At 39.4% G+C, this 18,833-nt stretch overlaps 4 protein-coding genes across 4 annotated transcripts; 1 reads left to right on the top strand and 3 right to left on the bottom strand.

Moving 5' to 3' along the window:
• Positions 1 to 59: 59 nt before the first annotated feature.
• CBG00042 lies at positions 60 to 3,810 on the bottom strand (the record flags this gene model as incomplete). Its single annotated transcript, XM_045244526.1, has 4 exons — positions 60 to 186; positions 2,908 to 3,237; positions 3,432 to 3,436; positions 3,775 to 3,810. 4 exons carry the CDS (start codon positions 3,808 to 3,810, stop codon positions 60 to 62), a joined length of 498 nt encoding a protein of 165 aa, XP_045091457.1.
• Positions 3,811 to 4,125: 315 nt separating this feature from the next.
• Positions 4,126 to 5,781, bottom strand: CBG00041 (the record flags this gene model as incomplete). Its single annotated transcript, XM_002642611.1, has 3 exons — positions 4,126 to 4,304; positions 4,353 to 4,637; positions 5,355 to 5,781. The coding sequence occupies 3 exons, from the start codon at positions 5,779 to 5,781 to the stop codon at positions 4,126 to 4,128; spliced, it is 891 nt and encodes a 296-aa protein (XP_002642657.1).
• Positions 5,782 to 6,706: 925 nt separating this feature from the next.
• On the top strand, positions 6,707 to 15,731 carry CBG00040 (the record flags this gene model as incomplete). The annotated part of the gene is made up of 13 exons (XM_045244525.1): positions 6,707 to 6,808; positions 6,865 to 7,278; positions 7,328 to 8,095; positions 8,640 to 8,693; positions 8,890 to 9,100; positions 9,890 to 11,112; positions 11,212 to 11,508; positions 11,933 to 12,727; positions 13,459 to 13,836; positions 13,887 to 13,965; positions 14,010 to 14,203; positions 14,285 to 14,547; positions 15,641 to 15,731. 13 exons carry the CDS (start codon positions 6,707 to 6,709, stop codon positions 15,729 to 15,731), a joined length of 4,869 nt encoding a protein of 1,622 aa, XP_045091456.1.
• A 391-nt stretch (positions 15,732 to 16,122) lies between these two features.
• CBG26054 lies at positions 16,123 to 17,646 on the bottom strand (the record flags this gene model as incomplete). The annotated part of the gene is made up of 3 exons (XM_045244523.1): positions 16,123 to 16,141; positions 16,203 to 16,330; positions 17,473 to 17,646. The coding sequence occupies 3 exons, from the start codon at positions 17,644 to 17,646 to the stop codon at positions 16,123 to 16,125; spliced, it is 321 nt and encodes a 106-aa protein (XP_045097851.1).
• Positions 17,647 to 18,833: the final 1,187 nt, after the last annotated feature.

The raw sequence follows: 18,833 nt of genomic DNA, 5'->3' as shown, positions 1-18,833 counted from the left end.
CACATTGGTTTCTGAATAACGACGACGTTCCGGAGATCCACTGCTAGGAACTTGGAGAGTTACTGTAGCTTGTGACGTGGCAGGCGGCTCAGGGCAGGACGCCCGTCGACTGGTGGTGGCGAATAGGGTGAGGAGGTCAAGGGCAGATGGTGTGGCTTGGAGTAGAGAGGTATTGGGGAGGAAGTTCTGGAAATGTTAAACCATGCGACATTTTACGCTTTCTGTGATTTACAACTTTTTTAGCTCTCCAAGTTTTGAAGATATGCGCCTTTAAGGTTAGTGCGCGCGACTAACTGTGCATTCTAACTTTAAAGGCGCATATCTCAGAAAATAAAAGCGCTTATAAAATTTTGTTTACTACAAAAATGTAGCTCATAAAATTTTACACATTTTATTAGTCAAACATTTTTTGTTTGCTAAATTAGTTTGAGAGTTATGCGCCTTTAAACTTCCTCTGGGGGAGAGACGCAGAGAAAGGCGCGGTGGCTCGCGATAGCTTAAAGCCAACTTTAAAGGCGCATACCGAACAAAAAAAGCTTGCAGTTTGAATTTTGAGCTAGAAAAAGAAAACATATGTTCATTTTATTTTGTGTGTGATTTTGTACATTTTTTTTTCGATTTTTTCTCTGCCAAGAAAACTTTCGTGATGCATAAAAATAATGGATTTTCTTGATTCCTGCCAACTTTTTTTTCTGTCTTTTTATTTATTTTTTTTCTTGTGATAAGAATATTTTGTACAGCCCTGCCAAAACTGATAATGTTTAATAAATATTTATGTTTTTTTTATTAATTGTACATTAAAAAATTTTTCAGTTCGCCTTCAAGTGGCAAACGACACACAAGTTTTCAAAACGTTATATCTCAAAAACTAAAAAAGCTAGAATTACAGTTTTTATATCAAATTGTTTGAAATTTTATGAGCTATATTTTTGTAGTTTGTAATATTTTAATAGCGTTTTTGGTTTTTGAGATATGCGCCTTTAAAGCTAGTGCGCTCACTACTAGGGTGCATTAGGAAAGCTCTAAAGCTAAAAACGCTAGTGAAACAGTGTTAACTACAAAAATGTAAAACATTAAATTTCACACATTTTAATAGTTAAAAGTTTTGTATTAGCATTTCTAGTTTTTGAGATATACCTGTTAGAAAATTTATATTTCAATATATATTTTTTGATTTTTTTAATACACATATCAGTCACATTCCATGAAAGCACATTCTCTCCGGTTTTTTGATCGAATTTTTCATCTTTTTTAAATCTTAAAATCCTTATAAAATTTTTTAGCTAAACCTTTCTTCTTATCATAAAAATCGCATCATGATTTGCGTAAAACTATTAGAAAATCTGAAAATCCGAAAATCGGATCAAACAAATTGTTTGATTGAAGGCGTTTAGTTTGTTAGCTGAGATTTAATAAATGTATAATGTCAAGATTATGAAATCATAAGAGCGTCTAAAATCTTATAAGCACAAAATTAATCATGTCAGAAAATGAGTTATCGGGAATTCAAAACGATGATGTAGATAGCTCGCGTTTGCATTTGTATCTCAAAAACCGCTAGAGCTAACAAAAAAATGTAACTGTGAACATGTAGAGAAAAACTTTTTACACATTTTATTAGTTTTTCATTGTTTGTTAGCTAGCACGGTTCTCAAGTTATATGCGCTCAAAGCTCAAAGTTTCTCTTCCTTTCTTCAAAGGCGCATATCTCAAACCCCATAAAAGCTGCTGAATATTTGTAAACTACAAAAATGTATAAAATATTATGGTGTAAATTTTGTTAATTTATAAATTTTGGTCAGCTGTCGTAGTTCTTGAGATATGCGCCTTTAAAATTAGAGAGCTTGAAGGAAGTGTGTCCCCTGCGTTTTTCTCTTACTTTCAAAGCGCATATCTCGCGAGCCATGTACGCTATTTGAAATTTGTAAACTGAAGAAATGTGTAAAATTTTGTGAGCTACATTTTTGTAGTCAACACTTTCTTACTAGCATTTTTAGTTTTAGAAAAATGCGCCTTTAAAGGTTGCGCACTCCTAATGCACTCAAGAAGTAAGCATGCTAACTTTAAATACGCATATTTTAAGAACTGAAATATCTAGCCGTTTTTTGTAAATTAGGAATATTTTAAACATATTATGCTCCACATTTTTGTAGTTGAAAATTTCTCACTAGCGTTTTTCGTTTATGAGATATGCCCCTTTGAAGTTGGCAAGGTACACGGTGGAGACGACTAGGTTATGCGTCTCAACTTTAGAGGCGCATATCTGAAGAACCAAAAACGCTATTAAAATTTTGTAATTTACAAAAATATAGCTTATAAAATTTCAAACAATTTAATATAAAAACTGTAATTCTAGCTTTTTCAGTTTTTGAGATATAAAGTCTTTAAAACTTGTGTGTCGTTTGCCACTTGAAATAACTAAAAAATTGTTTTTAATGTACAATTAATAAAAAAGGATCCAACTTTGATAGTTTTTCCAGTTTTTGTGATGTGCGCTTTTAAGGAAAATACAATGAAAACAAGGGTTACATTTATAGCTCTTTCATTCACTCATTCAAAAAAATTCTAGTAGAAAATTTATCCACACTTCCTCATCCACTGTTTAATCATTCAATTGCTCTCCGCCATTACCAATAATCTTGCTCCAAATCCACTTTGCAAGTTCCGTGAGACGCAAAAAAACTCGCCAGATGCACAGCTCTAAAACAGGGAAGAAGATGAATTAACTCATAAGCAACTTACTTGACTAGAGATGGAATCCGCTAAACTTTTCTTTTTTGGTTGTCTAGGAATCGATGGGGGTGATTATGAGTTTTATTTTTCTGTGAATTAACTCTAGATTCGAACTATCGAGATTCGCAAGGGAGGCGTCGATGCGATCCGAGATTTTTCCTTCGGATTCTCCACCTAATTCCACCGGTTAACACAGTAGAAACTCCAGTGGCTCCTCCACCAGCTCCGATTCTCCGATTCCATCTCCAACAGGCCCGATCCTCAGATTCCATCTCCACCAGCTCTGATTCCAGTTTTAGTTCCAGCTCCGATTCCACCTCCACCAGCTCCGATTCCAGTTGTCGCTTCAGCTCCGACGCCTCAACCAGCTCCGATTCCACCTCCACCAGCTCCGATTCCGCCTCCACCAGCTCCGATTCTCCGATTCCATCTCCAACAGGCCCGATCCTCAGATTCCATCTCCACCAGCTCTGATTCCAGTTGTAGTTCCAGCTCCGATTCCACCTCCACCAGCTCCGATTCCAGTTGTCGCTTCAGCACCGACGCCTCAACCAGCTCCGATTCCACCTCCACCAGCTCCGATTCCACCTCCACCAGCTCTAGTTCCAACTGCTCCGATTCCAGCTTTAGGACCATAACCTTCAGTTCCAATAGCTCCAGTACCCAGCTCCGGCTCCCAGGACTCCGGCTCCTTGAGCTCAATCTCCAAGAGCCCCAGCTCTCCAGCCGAAGCTGGAGAACTGACTGATTCTCACTGTTTCTCTCTCCCCTTATATACGAAATCTCCTGGGAGATTCTTATCTCTTCGCTCCATTTTTTCACTTTTTATATTTTTTTTTCCAAAACGTGAAATTTAATTTCCCGAAATAATTATAATTTTTCAGATTGTTTGCGCGTGCCCCATGTTATAATCACATTCTCTCCTTGTTTTCCAAAGTGCGTGGGTAGCCTAGTGGTGTACGCTGTTGGCTATGAAGCTGAAGGTTTTTGGTTCGACCCCCGCCTAGGGATTTTCTTTTTTTCCAATTTTCCCAGCCCTACCCGTCCTTTCTCAGAAAATCTTTTAAATCTTATCATGAAACCAACAAGGCTATAAAAGTTTTGTTAACTGCGAAAATATAGCTTTTTCAAAGAATTTCAAACAATTTGATATAAATATTGTTAGCCTAGCTTTTTTAGTTTTTGAGATAGAAGTGTTTTCAGGTGAATCATGGAAAGATTTTGTGTTGGTGGCCATTTAAAGGCGCATGGAGACACGGAAAACACAGTTTGTTTTATATTTTATGAGTTTTATTGAATGGATGAAAAAAAAACAAATTCAGAGAAAAATACATGAATAAATCAGAATTTGAAGAAAATTAAGAAGAAAAAAAGATATAAAACTTTGAATCATCACTTTCGTTTGGCAGGTTGAACGTCTTCTTCCTCCACTTCCACCTCCACCAACTTCCTCTTGTTTGTCCTCTTCCTCTCCAGGTAACTGTAGTCCTTCTGGAACCACGCATCGTTCTTGATCTCCTTAATATTGGCACGTTCTGGAGTGTCGACCTCGAGGATTCTTTCCAGCAAATCTGAAATAACGAAAAATTTAAACAAGCCTAGCGAAGCCTAAAACTCACCAAAGACATCATCATCAATATCCCAGTCCATGTCATCATTCATCAGCCAGGTTTCATACTGTAGTTCCTTCTCCGTTGGTTCCTCCCATGGCACATCTCCGATGAGCATCTCCACGAGGCATATACCAGCTGACCAGATGTCTGCGGCTTCTCCGTCAATGTATTTGTGCACCATGCCTTCCGGACACCAATATGCTGGAGTCCCAGCTGGTCGGACCCACAACTTCTCGCCTTCATCGTCGATAAACTTCACGGAGAGCCCAAAATCGCTAATTTTCAGAGTTCCTGGAAAACAAGAAAAAGTTAGAAGAGTTAAAAGCTTTATATCTCAAAAGTTAGGAAAGCCCGAAAAGAATTGTTAAATACAAAAATGTAGAGCATAAAATTTTACACATTTTGTTAGTTAACAAAATTTTGATAGCTAGCATGGTTCACGAGATATAAAGCTTTGAAGTTGCCAGTAAGAGAAGGAGCGGAGACCTTTCTAGCAACTTTAAAGCGGTATATCTCCGGAACCATTCTAGCTATCAAAAAGTTTTCAACTAACAAAATATGTAAAATCTTATGCTGTACATTTGTGTAGTTAAAAACTTTACTCTGACTTTTTTAGTTTTAGAGATATACTCCGTTGAAAAAAAAAAGCGTTACTAAACTTTGAAACGCTATATCTCAAGAACCAGAAAAGCTATCAAAATTAGGTGAACTACAAAAATATAGCTCATAAAGTTCTAAACATTTTGTTAGTTAACAAATTTTAAATAGCCTGAATTGTTCGCAAGTTATGTGCCTTTAAAGATTACCCACCACTCAGAAGGGTGCGCAATGTTTAAAGACGCACATCTCGCAAACCAATAACGCTATCAAGCATTTTTCAACTAACAAAACATGGGAAACTTTAAGAACTACATTATTGTATCTAAAAGTTTTACTCTAGCTATTCTATTTTTGAGATAAAGCGCTTAGAAAAGTCGCTAGAACAAAATAAAGAAAAATTAGACTCACCATCAGTTTTAATCAGCAAGTTCAGTGGCTTAATATCTAGATGTGCCACACCAAGACCATGTACATGCTCTAGGCCAGCAATCAACTGCCGGAAATACTTCTGAGCATACTGTACAGGCATCCCATCACCATAAGTCCGAGTACTGAGGTCCCCACAATAGGCCATTTCTAGGAACAGCCGGGGTAACCCATTCTCCTCAGTCATCGCGAATATTTCACAAACATTCTGATGTTTATGGGTGGAGCCAACTAGAGAATGAATCTCAAATTCATTCTTGGCCATGTAAGCCTTCTCTTTCGAGAATTCCTTCATCGCACAGAATCTGGAAGTTCTTGTACGAATCATGGACACTTCTCCGAAAGCACCTTTCCCAAGCGAAGAGCGGATTTGGTACTCGGAAAACTCAGAAGAGTCAATAGCTGACATTTTAGAGAATACGGTAGGTAAGAATTCTTAAGAATGAGAATGTTAGGTTGTGAGACACTAATGAATGACAAATTTGGGATAGTCGGGGGAGGGGCCGGAGGTATCCAACCCTGTCTTCACCTCCCTTGTAAAAGATTTATGATCTAATCATCATTAAACTCGACGGAGTGAAGGTAGCAGAAAAGATGTCCCCTGGGAAAACGGAAATTTGCAGGTCTAAAAGTGTCAATGGCATCTGGAAACCTAAATAGTCTTGTAGAGGAAGAAATTTGACACATTTTGTTATAAAAACTACACTAGTGCGTTGTGTAAGTCGCGAGATATCAAGCTTCAAACATTTTCTGAAGACGGCAGAAAAATGACACTTGGAAAAACCTGAAATTCTCAACCTGAAACTCTGAAAAACGCCTGGAAATTTATATCATCTTGTAGAAGAAAAAATTTCGCACATTTCGGTACAAAAACTACACTAATCTTTTCTGTAAGTCGCGAGATATCGAGCTTCAAAAAGTTTCTGAAGACTGCAGAAAGGTATCCCCTTTAAAAACGCAAATTTGCAGATCTAAAACCGAACTTTCTCTATGGAAACTTATATAATCTGTAAAATTTGGCACATTTTGGTGCAGAAACAATGTCAAACGGTTGAATATGTCGCGAGATATCGAGCTTCAATTTTTTATTGCTGAAAAAAAAAATTAGTTGAAAAAATCGAAAATTCAAACTTCCCTCTAAAAATTTCAGCTTTCGTGGCGAGACTCAACGGGCGCCTGTCATCAATGTTCCTTTAATTTTCGCACATTTTTGACACAAAATTTTGAATTTTTGTGCAATTTTCCGCGATTTTCAGCCGTTTTCAAGTTTTTTTCCTAGTTTTTTTTGCGAAATTTCAATTTCTAGCTTACCTGAAACCTCAAAATCATTGAAAATGGGCAGAAAGAAGGGAAAGAAGCAGCAGCGTCAGAACCAAATGATGGCGAGTCCGTCGTCGGCGGCGCCGGCGTTTGAGGACCTGGGAAGTCCGAGTTTGGTGGGTTTTAAAGTGATTTTAGGCCTTAAAAATATTGAAAATCCAAAAATTCTCAGGTAGAAGTCGTCAAAAATTCGAATTTCGGCGACGAAGTTGTGATTCCACCGAACGATGACAATTCTTTCAATCAGAATATCTATAAAACGGCCTTTTTGAGTGGAGACAATGTGAATTTGGAGAGAAAGAACAGCTCGAAAGGATCGAACGCTTCTAGCTATCATGATTTGATCGATGGAGGCGCCTATGACAGGTTCCGCTATGGAGCCGGCGATCGTGTAATCGCTGGAAGTCGTTCGATTTCTCATAGAAGTCTTTTCAACGACGACAGATCATTGAATAGATCCCTGAATCCATCCAAAACTAGCCTCGCCGGTTCTAAAGTTAGCCTGGAGTGGGAGGATATGGGAAATGAGAGAAGTAGCTCAAGAGGAGGACGCACTAGTATCGTTATTGGAAGTAGCGACGAAGCGGTTTGTGGATTTTCGGTTTTAGAAAAAGCTAAAAATTCCATTTTTCCAGAGAAAACCATTCGTGCGCAGTCGCACTGTCAGCTCGGGCGGCTCCGTTCGAAATAGCCAGAGTACCAATAATAATAATAATAATAATCTTCTCCCGCCCCTCTCGGGCACTTTGAGCCATCGAGACATCTCCAGCGCCGACGTCCGAACCTTCCACGCCGACTCGGACTACCTTCAGAATCACCTGAGCAAGCTCTCCATACACTCGAACAACGACGAATTCGTGCTCGTTGGAGGCCATCCGCCGCCGATTGATTCCACGAATTCTACGGCTAGCTTGAATCAAGAGGTTCCTGTGCCACGTACGCGCTCCAGACTCTCTAGCTATTCCGAGGAGCAGGACTTGGGAAGATCCGTCTCACAGCAGAGCTTGACTAGAGCGTCTTCTCGCTTTTCTGTTGGCACAAACGGCACAAATTCAAATACAGACGACCGTTTGATATTGGCAGAGAGATATAGCAGATCGCCAGAAGCGGAGGGACTTCTTTTCCAGCAAAATGGGATTTCCAGCCGACCATCTAGCCGCCTGAGCACCAATTCCAGCGATCGTGGAGTCGGATTCGTTGAGATTCCGACACTTTACAGTCATCCGGATGAGAGATTTGATGATGGGGAGGATGAGGAGCCCGGAGAGCCATTCCGGCCAACTTCTGAGCACAGTTCGACGCCTATTGGTGCTCCGAGAGCTCGCAAAACGCTTCTTCGAAATGCTGATATAGAAGATATCCCAGATGGAAGAAATCGCAGATTCTCTTCGTCGTCGTCCAGTGTGAGTAATATTTTAGCCTAAAAATCCTATTTTGTCTGGAATTTTGGTCTTTAAAAGCTGAAATTTGAGCGGAAAATTGTTAATTTATGACTGAAAGTCGATTTTTAAGCTAAATTCGCATTTTCCAGCTTGCTTTCAGAGGTTTTGGGCGATTTTCAGAGAATTTGAGCGAATTCCCAATTTTTTGAGCTCTTTCAGCGATTTTCAAGCCAAATTGGAATATTTCCGGCTGATTAGCGAATTTTGAGCCAAACCGTGATTTTTAGACCTTCGAATTGAAAATTTTCCAGCTCTTTTCAGCTCTTTTTGGGTTATATTGCAATATTTCAAGGTTTTCTGCACTTTTTGAGCTAAATTTTGAATTTTCCAGCTAATTTCCAGCTAAAAATCTTGTTTTTTCCGAGCTCTTGCAGCGAATTTCCAGCCAAATGTTGATTTTTTTTAAAGCATTTACAGAGATTTTTGAGCGATGTTCAGATTTCCATTCTGAACCTAATTATATCAGATTTTCAGCGATTTTCAAGCTCAAGCTCAAATTTTCCAGGTCTCCCGTCACGCTACACCATCAACACCGCTCCTGGTTACATCGGCACTAACGGTTTGAACCTAAAAATATAAACATAACCGATTCGTCGAGAATTGCGGGAAATTTCGGGTTTTGTTTATGTTCATTTGGCTCATTTTACCCGAAATTTCCTAGTTCCTGCTCAATTTTCTCTCAAAAGTCCCATTTTATGCGATTTAATACTCGAACATGCTGTTTTTCACCTCGAAACCCCCCCCCATTTTTGCAGCCAGTGATCCCAAAACGTCATCCACAAATGTCAATGTCTGCGAGCCACTCCGAAGAGTCGCTGGTCATGAAGACGCCTCAAACTGTGCAACGTGGAAATTCGGAGCAAAAATCGCTACGCAGTAATCTGGAGACGATTAAGAAGACGGTGGAGATCGCCGTGCAGACCGGGAATTCCATTCGTTTGCGTCAGAATCAACATTTTGGCGATGGTGAGCAATCTGAGCGCTGAGCATTGACTAGCCCATAAATTAGCATAATCTGGGTCGTAAAATGTTAATTAGGGGGTGTTAGAGCCTCAAAAACCTCTGAAAAGTGTTTAAAATATCTCAAAAAGAGCCATTTTCTATTCTTGGTGCTCTGAAAATTCTAAAAATCATCATTTTCCTGGCATTTTCTCTCCAAAAACTACGATTTCGCAGCCATTTTTCTGAATTTGGTGCTCTAAAAATCCTAAAAATCGCTATTTTCTTTATACCTTCTACCCCTAAAAACTCCAACTGGAGCACTTTTCATTTTTGGCTCTGTAAACATCTCAAACATCATGCTTTTTCTGGCATTTTCTCCAAAAACTTCGATTTCAAGCCATTTTTAATAGTTGGTGCACTAAAAATCTAAAAAAATCATGATTTCTGTGTCACTTACCCATAAAAAATGCACCAGAGAGCCACAAAAAGGGCCATTTTCCATTATTGGTGCTCTGGAAATCCTAAAAGCCATAATTTTAGTGTCATTTTACCCCTAAAACCCTCCGAAAAGAGCCATTTTCTAATGTTGGTGTCTTAAAAATCCGAAAAATCGTCATTTCTATGTCATTTCACCCATAAATCACCAATTTTCGAGTCAGTTTGGTGCTCTAAAATCTGAAAAATCACATTTTCTCTGTCATTTTACTCCCAAAACTCTGATTTTCGAGCCGTTTTAATGCTCTAAAAGTTCAAAAAATCATAATTTCTTGGCCATTTTACTCTAATTTAAGCCCTAAAAACTGCAATTTTCAGTGCTCAGCGAATGCGCCTACCTCCCAGATCCACGTGGATTCGGAATGACACCGACTATCACCACTAGCTTCGTCCCTCAAGACGAAGAGGTTTTTGCTCCGAAAAATGTGCCAGAAGTGAAAAATTCATCCCAAAATTCTATCCGTGCTCGCCTCCGTCATATATCGGATATCTATTCTGCAGAGGATTCAAAAGATTCCAGAGAGAAGGAGACGCCGATTTTGACCCAGAATTATGTGCAAATCCCCAAAAACAGCTCCCAGCCAGCAGCTCGTAAAGCCACCCAGGAGATTGTGGTTCCTATCAGTAAGGCTCCCAGCAAGCCAGACGCTTCTTCTGGACGAGTTGTGGAAATCCCTAAGACCCAGGAACTCAACGGAGACACCATACGAAAGCATATTCCACGTGGACGCATTCGAGATTTGGCATCTGCCTTCGACAAGATGAACGATGGACCTGTGCGTCCTCTGGAGTTCAAATCCCAGGTTCATATCCCAACTGCTATTCCAACTGCTATTATTCCAACTGCCCGTGAAGAAACCCTTTGGAATTCGAGAAAACCATCTGGAGCATCCAGAGAATCCGACGTTAATCGTGCGGACTCCAGAATGAGTGGACCCCTTAGCGGTCTACTAAACAGAAGCTCTTCCAGCGCTTTCCGAAGCTCCACTCAAACGATTCGCTCGCAAGAGGACCGTCGTAGATCCACATCTTCGTCGCTTCATCATCAACCGCACGTCTTCACGAGAAACACCTTTTTGACGTCGTCAGTGGCCAAGCCTGTGCCGCTTCCGATCAATGTTCCAATGAGTACCACATATTCTAGAGAGAATGTTGCTGGGGGCTTTGTCTCAGCTTTTGATAAGGCGTCGTCAATCGAAATCGATAGAGAAAGCCCGCTTCAGAAGACGTTGTCCAACAAGAATCTGGCAAAGTCTCCAACTAAAGACTCGACATTCTCAGAATATTCTAGAAAAGTGGATGTTCCAGTTCGTCTTGAAGTGCCGATCAACAAGTCCAGAAGACAACTGCTATCCAACAACCCAAGAGCCAAAACTCAGGAGATACCAACGTTCGAGTTCGAATCGAGATACGAGTCGCGTGCCGTTAGTGGCGATTTGAACAATGAGAATCCGAGTGTGTTTGGAATTCAGAAGCCGTTGTTCGCCGCGAGTCGAGAAGCGTTTGGACGAGATACTGCAGAGGATTTGCGCGGGAAACAGGTGAGAAAAAGCTTTTTAATAGGCTGAAAATGGACTGAAATGTTCCAAATTATCGGATTTATATGCTCGAAAAGACTCAAAACGACCTTTTCCTTCCAGGACAACTGGCCACTACGCCCACAACAGCACCAATGGACATCGGAATTCCATATGAACGAGACCAGGAACACGAATTCGGTCTCATCGCCAATGTATCATCATACTAATGATCATATCACCCAATCACACCAACAACCAACAACTACAATCACTGAATTCCGAATTAACCATAAGCAACAGCAGCCGGAGATGCTGAGAAGCGTCCAGAAGCCATCCGCACATCACAGGCCTTCGATTTCGTCGTCACGTCATCCATATTCACCGCCAGCGACTGAGGTGAAAGATAGCTCATTTAGGGTCTTTTAGGCCTATTTTCAGCTCATTTAGGCGTGTTTTTAGCTGTTTTAGTCCCATTTGTAGCCATTTTAGTCCTATTTTTAGCTATTTTAGGTTCATTTTCAGCTTTTCAGGCTTATTTTCAGCGATTTGAGGTCTTTTTTAGCTATTTTAGGTTCATTTTCAGCTTTTTAGGCCTATTTTTAAGCTATTTAAGACCTGTTTTTAGCTATTCTAGGTTCATTTTCAGCTATTTCAGGTTCATTTTCAGCTATTCTAGACCTGGTTTTAGCTATTTTTGGTTCATTTTTCAGCTATTTCAGGCTCATTTTCAGCTATTCTAGACCTGGTTTTAGCTATTTTTGGTTCATTTTTCAGCTATTTCAGGCTCATTTTCAGCTCATCTAGGCCAAGGAGTACTGACAACTGATCCTTGATTTTCCAGGACGCCGGAAGCCGTATCACTCACCATACATCTCAAACTCTCCAATCCGAAGACCTCTTTGCCACTGAAGACAGCTCGATCCGTGGAAAAATCGACAGAATGTTTGATTTCGTTGAAAGCGACGATTCGAGAAAGACCCTTCGTGGTGCCACACACGACTTAACGGACACCATTGGCACTAACACTAACAAGTTCCATCGTACCGAGTCACGTCTTCTTAGCAAGGAGATACCGGAAGCATTGAAGGCTTCTCCACCGAAGATGAAGTCACCGGAGAGAAGAAACACCGTGACTGTTCCAGAACACTTTGACACTGATCTAGAATACTCTTTGTCGCAATACCGAGAAATGCAAAGAGAACAGCTTCGTCGACGTCTTCCATCTGCCGACGAACCGCAATTCTTCCGTTCTCCAACACTTTCGGCTCCACATGCCGGTCAATCAATGCATGCTTATCGATCCAAGGACATCATGGGAACGCCAACTGCCGGAGAGAAATTCCGTTTCCCGTCGTCATCGAATAGAACACCGCTTGCCACGTCGACACCTGTTGAATCGCCATCCGGAAGATCGTATTCGAAGAGTTATCTAGAGATGAACAACAATAACACTACTGTACCACCGAACGAGACGTTTGTCTCATCGATTAGCGGAGTTTCGGCAGTTGATAAGCATGTGGATGTGATGAGAAAGATCAATCGATTGTCGTATATGATTGAGAATACGCAGAAGCAGATGAGCATGAACGAGGCGGCACTGATGGATGCCGTCAAGAAAGGGAGGAGATCGCAGGAGGTAGGGTTTTCAGGAAAATGTGGGGGAAAACGGTCATAATTAGTTCGAAATAAATGAAAAATAGAAGGAGAATCGGCTTGAAAATATCTACAAATAAATAGACGAAAATGGTTCTAAAATATCTAGAAATAGAAAAAATATCTAAAAATCGATACAAAATGGCCTAAAATTAGCTAGAAACCGGCGAAAAATGTTTCCAAAATGGCTTAAAATGAATAAAATGTTTAAATAGCTCAGAAATAGCTAAAAGTGGACAAATATGGTTCAACAACAGCTAGAAATGGGCAAGAAGTGACAAAATATGATTCCGGCGGATTTTGGGTCATTTTGAGCGGGAAATTTAAATTTTCAGGCGCATTTTGATCCTGAAAGCTTTAAAATCGGCGTCTTAGCTTAAAATTGGATTGAGGAAATTGGCTCAAAATCATATAATTTGAGCTCTGACATAGTTCTATTATCGAGTACTGGTCAAATATGATTTTGGTAATTATTGGACTGAAATACGCCGTTTTTGGCCGATTTTTGAGCGGTAAAGTTGAATTTTTAGAGCGAATTTTGATCCAGAAATCTTCAAAATTCGGTCTGAAATTGTTTTCAGCTTTGAATTTGGAATTTGGAAAAAATCAGAATTTACGGCTTTTCAGAAAATTGGAATTTTCCAGGTTGAATTTCTTAAATTGACTACAAATTTTATCAAAATGCTTCCAGAATTCTAGATTCCAAATTTCCAGATCGCCGCTCACCGTTCCATCCTAATCAGCCGTGAAACCCTCCGGCTCCAACGCAACGAGCTCCGACGTCTTCACGCGTTCTCCGCCGTCCGTCGTCCGCCACCACCAGTTGCCAAAGAGCTACGGGGATCGGTGATCTTCAAGAATCTCATCGTCCATCTCAACAAGCTATTCGTCTCGCGGCTCACTACAAAAGACGACAATTCGTATTCATTCGTTGGTCTCTTCAAATTCGGCCATCAAATCGAGGCGACAGAACTTGTCCCATTGCGAGTCTATCAGGGAGAGGAAACTGATGATAAGCTGTTCTTTGTGAAGCAAATTCAGTTCTCAGATGTCCCTGTGGATTTTATGGTCACCATTGAGATCTACGCTATGGTAACCTATTGATTATAGGGTCCTTTGTAATACACAAATAGAAGTTACAGCGTGTACCATCGGCAAAACCAGTGGAGCTCTCCATAGGATCGTCGTTGGCCAACAAGTGCAAAAGTTTGATGGGTCCGCGTTAGTTGAGAAATAGCTGAAAATCTCTTATTTTATGTTTTCAGCCCAGAAGAAAAATCCCATAGCACTGGAGACGGCATTCAAGTTCCGTGGTCGTCTCGTTTTGGATCGTGACGCTGCTGGAGAGCGTTGTCTGTATCTGGATGACGTCACGTATCCGCTGGAGGGAACTGTGATGATTACCACGCAATGTAGCAGACTTCCAGAATCGTTTGAGATTGATTTTCGGGGGTTTTTGGTTAGTTCTGAATTTTCTAGCTATCAATGCTTTCAAAAATAAGCTTTGAAAGCTCAGAAGAACCCGAAAATTGATTTCCAGACAATGTTCCACACGATAAGCAACATGGCGAGCTGGGAACGCTACTGGGCGGTGCTGCGTCGTGGCGTCGTGCTCTTCTGGAAGTACCCGGACGACGAGCAGAATGGACGTGAGCCGAAGATGCAAATCGATTTGACCAAGTGTACGAACAACTCGATTGAGAAGTGCTCTGCGGATTTGTGCCCACGACCCGAATCGTTTGTCATTGAGATTCTTGTCGACGCGGAGGATGGAACCATAGGAAGTGTTGTCGAGAAGAAGAGGTTCGGGGTTTTTTAATGGAAAAATACTAAAATTGATACCAAGACTGCGAATTTCGTGTCGTTAGACTTGTCAGCCATCAAATTCCCGTCATTTTGAGACCCACATTGCCCATGTTCGCAAAATTTTTGGAATTCTGAATCCCAGAAGACGTGAAATTTGGAAACACACCATTTTTCGAATTCTCAAGCAAGAAGACGTCATTTTTCATCAAAAATTTGAATTTGAAACAAATTTTCGTTGATTTCGGTTTTTCACTCTGATTTTGACCCATTTTTTCTCTGGATTTCCAAACTTCCTACAGTAACCCATTTTGGCGGCATGCCAGAAAATGACAAAGGAAAGCCCCGCCCACATTTCCCTATGCTTATTTTGTTATGGAAAAAAGGGGCGGCGCTTGGCATGGTGCCAAAGCATGGGTTACTGTAGATTTTGAAGATATTGCAAAAATAGTCCAAAAATCCGTCTTTTAAAGTCAAAATTATGGACAAACAGGCCCAATTTCAACAAAAAAAACGCGAAAATTGACTTTCAGATCTCTAACGTCTTCTAAATCCCTCCAGAATCATTTTCAGCAAAATTCACATCGTTAACAGTGTTTTCTGCGAATTCCCATCATTTTGATATCAAAATCGACTCGATTCGGTTTGTTTCGAAATTCGACGTCTTCTGAATTCTGAATTCAAAAAATTTCGGAAACATGGGCAATATGGGTATCAAAATGACGGGAATTTCATGGGTAACAATTCTAACGTCATGAAATTCGCTGAAAAATCGAAATAACTTCAGAAAATTTAGTTTTCAAAAAAAAATTGGATTTTCCATGATTTTTTGGGACATTTTCATGAATTTCTCATCGTTTAAACTCTTTTCCCTGAATTTTCCATTATTTTGATACCAAAACCGGCCCCATTCGGTGCGATTCGAAATTCGACGTCTTCTGAATTCAGAATCCCCAAAAAATTGGAAACATGGGCAATATGGGTATCAAAATGACAGAAATTCAATGGGTAACAACTCTAACGACACGAAATTCTCTGAAAATTGCTGAGAATTCGCTTTCTGTCACTTTCATCAATTTTTGACCATTTTCAGAGTTCTTCTCTCTGCCGACACATCGGAAATGCTGTCTCAATGGCTGTTCACTCTCAACCAAACGCTCGACGTCATCCGCGGACCCATTTGATCTCTTATCGATTTTATTGATTTTTAATATTGTTTCTTGCCTGTTAAATTAGACCCCCCCCCTCTAATAGCTTTAATTAAAATCTTCTAGTAGATTGTAGTTTGTAGTATCTTTTTTAGCCCCGCCCACCATCCATTTTTTTTTATCGTTTTATTGTTTGCCATCACACCCCGAAAAAATCACCCCTCTCACCTCCCTTAAAAATCAAAATCACAATCACTATTGAATAAAGTTGAAGGGCCCAAGATTTACTTTAGGAACAATTAGGGGATTTTTTAGAATTTTTGAGAAAAAACATTCAAAAATTTGAAAAATTTTCTAGAAAAAATTAGCATGACGATATTCGTCTGGTCCGGCTCCGGTCCACTTCTGATTCTCTATCTGGAGGCGGTTATAGGCGAGGATCAGCACTGAAAATTTAAATTTTTACCAAAAATTTGAAAAAGTTCAATAGAGCGAATTTGCTGAAACTCACGGATTTCGAGGATCTGAGCAATCGCCAAGGAGACAAGACTACGGCCAAGAAGAATGCCGTTTCTCTGAAAACGGGCGTAGCAGACGAGAGCAGCAAAGACGATGTAGTTATTGAAGTTGCAAATCTGAAAAAAATTCTTTTAGTTCGGTGGAGCGCGCTTGCCAAAAAATTTTTTTTTGAAAAAACCCAAGTTTCTTGAATTGTTTTGATTTTCAGCGGCTTTCATGTTCTTAGAACTGTTCCCCATCAAATTCCCGTCGTTTTGATACCCATATTGCCCATGTTTCCGAAATTTTGTGAATTCTGAATTCAGAAGACGTCAAATTTCGGATCGCACTGAATCGGGTCGATTTTGGTGTTAAAATGATGGGAATTATATGAAAAACAGTTTTAACGATGTGAAATCACAGGAAAAATAGGGAAAAAGTCAACAATTTCCGATTTTTTTGAAAAATTGAAATTCGAAAAAAAAATTTTTTTTTGAAATTTCCCCGATTTTTCAACATTTTTTAAGTTTTTGAAAGAAAATTGAATTCTGTTTCGTTTTTTATTCAAAAATCAACTCGAAATTTATGAAAATCCGAACTACAAACCGTTTTGTTCGGTGGAGCGCGCTTGCGCATGTGCCAAAATTCATTATCTCGATTTTAAGCTTTTTCGATATTTTCTGCTGTTCCCATTGTTTAGAAAGTTGGAACACACATGTTAGATGCAAAAAACGGATTTTGGCAAAACGAAAACGAAAAATTTTGCAAAAATCGATTTTCAGAATTTGAACGCCTTCTAAATCCCTCCAGAATCATTTTCAACAAAATTCATGTCGTTAACAATGTTTTTGGTGAATATTCCATCATTTTAACACCAAAATCGACCCGATTCAGTGCGATTCGAAATTCGACGTCTTCTGAATTCAGAATTCACAAAATTTGGAAACATGGGCAATATGGGTATCAAAATGACGGGAATTTGATGGCTAGCAAGTCTAACAACACGAAATTCGCTGAAAAATCAATAAATTTTCACAAAGGCTAGTTTTTTCAAAAAAACGTTTTTTTCAAAAATGTTCTCCTTTTTTTTCAAACTGCGTGTTTTTGTCTTATTCACAACAAAATCGCAAAAAAATCCCAAAAAATCGGCGAAAAACCCAGTTTCTCGCAAAAATTAATTTTCCGAGCCGTGTAAACGCGCTCCACTGAGAATATGCTTAAAACGGTCGTTTCAACGGAGTTTTAGTCAATTTTCAGCCAAGTTTCAACCAAAACATACCATTGTAAACGCCACAGCTGTCATTAGCATTCTGAAGATTTCCAAAGTCGGAATTGGGGAGAAAATTCCAAGAATTCCGATGATAGCATGAACTCCAATGACCAATCTCGAGTACAATAATTCGGATCCAGTGAACAAGTTCGCAGCAATTACGAAATTGTTCGCGAAGACCATCTGAGAGAATTCAGAAGACTCCAAACTACAAAAACTACAAACTAGAGACTTACCACGAAGAGATTGACGATCTTATTCATTTCGACACAAAATGACAGGAACAAAAACGGAGAATGAGCAATTCTATGTTATGAGAAGGACATGTCATGGGACGTCCCGCCCACTTTTCCCCCATCTCTTTGAAAAACCCATGGGGGCCACCTGTTGCAATGGACGCCTAAATGTCGAGTGGTTTTTTTTTTTTGAGTGTCGCCGAGAGAGAGAGGGGGTTACTGTGGATTTGGAAACTTTTCAGGGTATTTGAAAAATAAGGAATTGCAAAGCTTAAAATTTTACACATTTTTCTAGTTGACAACTTTTTGATAGCTTTTTTAGTTTTTGAGTTATGCGCCTTTAAAAATAGTAGTCAGTCATCTCTGCGGCTAAGGATGAGCGAACTTTGAAAGCGCATAACTTTAAAACCAAAACACATAGAAAAATTTGGTTAACTACAGTAATATAGCTCTTAGATATTTACACATATTGAATTAACCACTTTTTAGTAGCTTTTGTAGTTTTTGAGATATGCGCCTTTAAAGGCCAGCATTCTCTGCGTCACTGACCTCCTTCTTGGGGTACGCAAACTTTAAAGGCGCATAACTCTAAAATCAAGACTGGTAGAAAACGTTTGTTAACTACAGTAATATAGAATTTCAAATTTTACACATTTTTCTAGTTAACAACTTTTTGATAGCTATTTTAGTTCTTGAGTTATGCGCCTTTAAAAATAGCAGTCAGTCATCTCTGCGTCTAAGGATGAGCAAACTTTAAAGGCGCATAACTTTAAAAGAAAACAGATAGAAAAATGTTGTTAACTACAGTAATATAGCTCTTAAAATTTTACACAATTTTGTATTGTGCAGCTTTTTGATAGCTTTTCTAGTTTTTGAGTTATGCGCCTTTAAAGTTGGTGCGCCTTGGGGGCGCAAACTTTACAAGCGCATAACACAAAAAGAGGGGTAGCTATCAAAATACTGTAAACTACAAAAAGTTAGAACTTAAAATTTTACAGATTTTGTTAATTAACATTTTTTTGATACCTTAAAAAATACCTGAGATATAAAGGTTTGAAAATTGTCAAAAAATTCGGAATTTTTCTACAAAAATTTTCTTGATTTTCAGATTTTTTCCTGAAAATATGCAAATTT

Source organism: Caenorhabditis briggsae, assembly GCF_000004555.2.
Source record: "Caenorhabditis briggsae complete genome, chrIII, whole genome shotgun sequence".
Classification (NCBI taxonomy): domain Eukaryota; kingdom Metazoa; phylum Nematoda; class Chromadorea; order Rhabditida; family Rhabditidae; genus Caenorhabditis; species Caenorhabditis briggsae.
The sequence above is the reverse complement of the archived record's forward strand: the minus strand, read 5'-3'. Positions and strand labels throughout refer to the sequence as shown.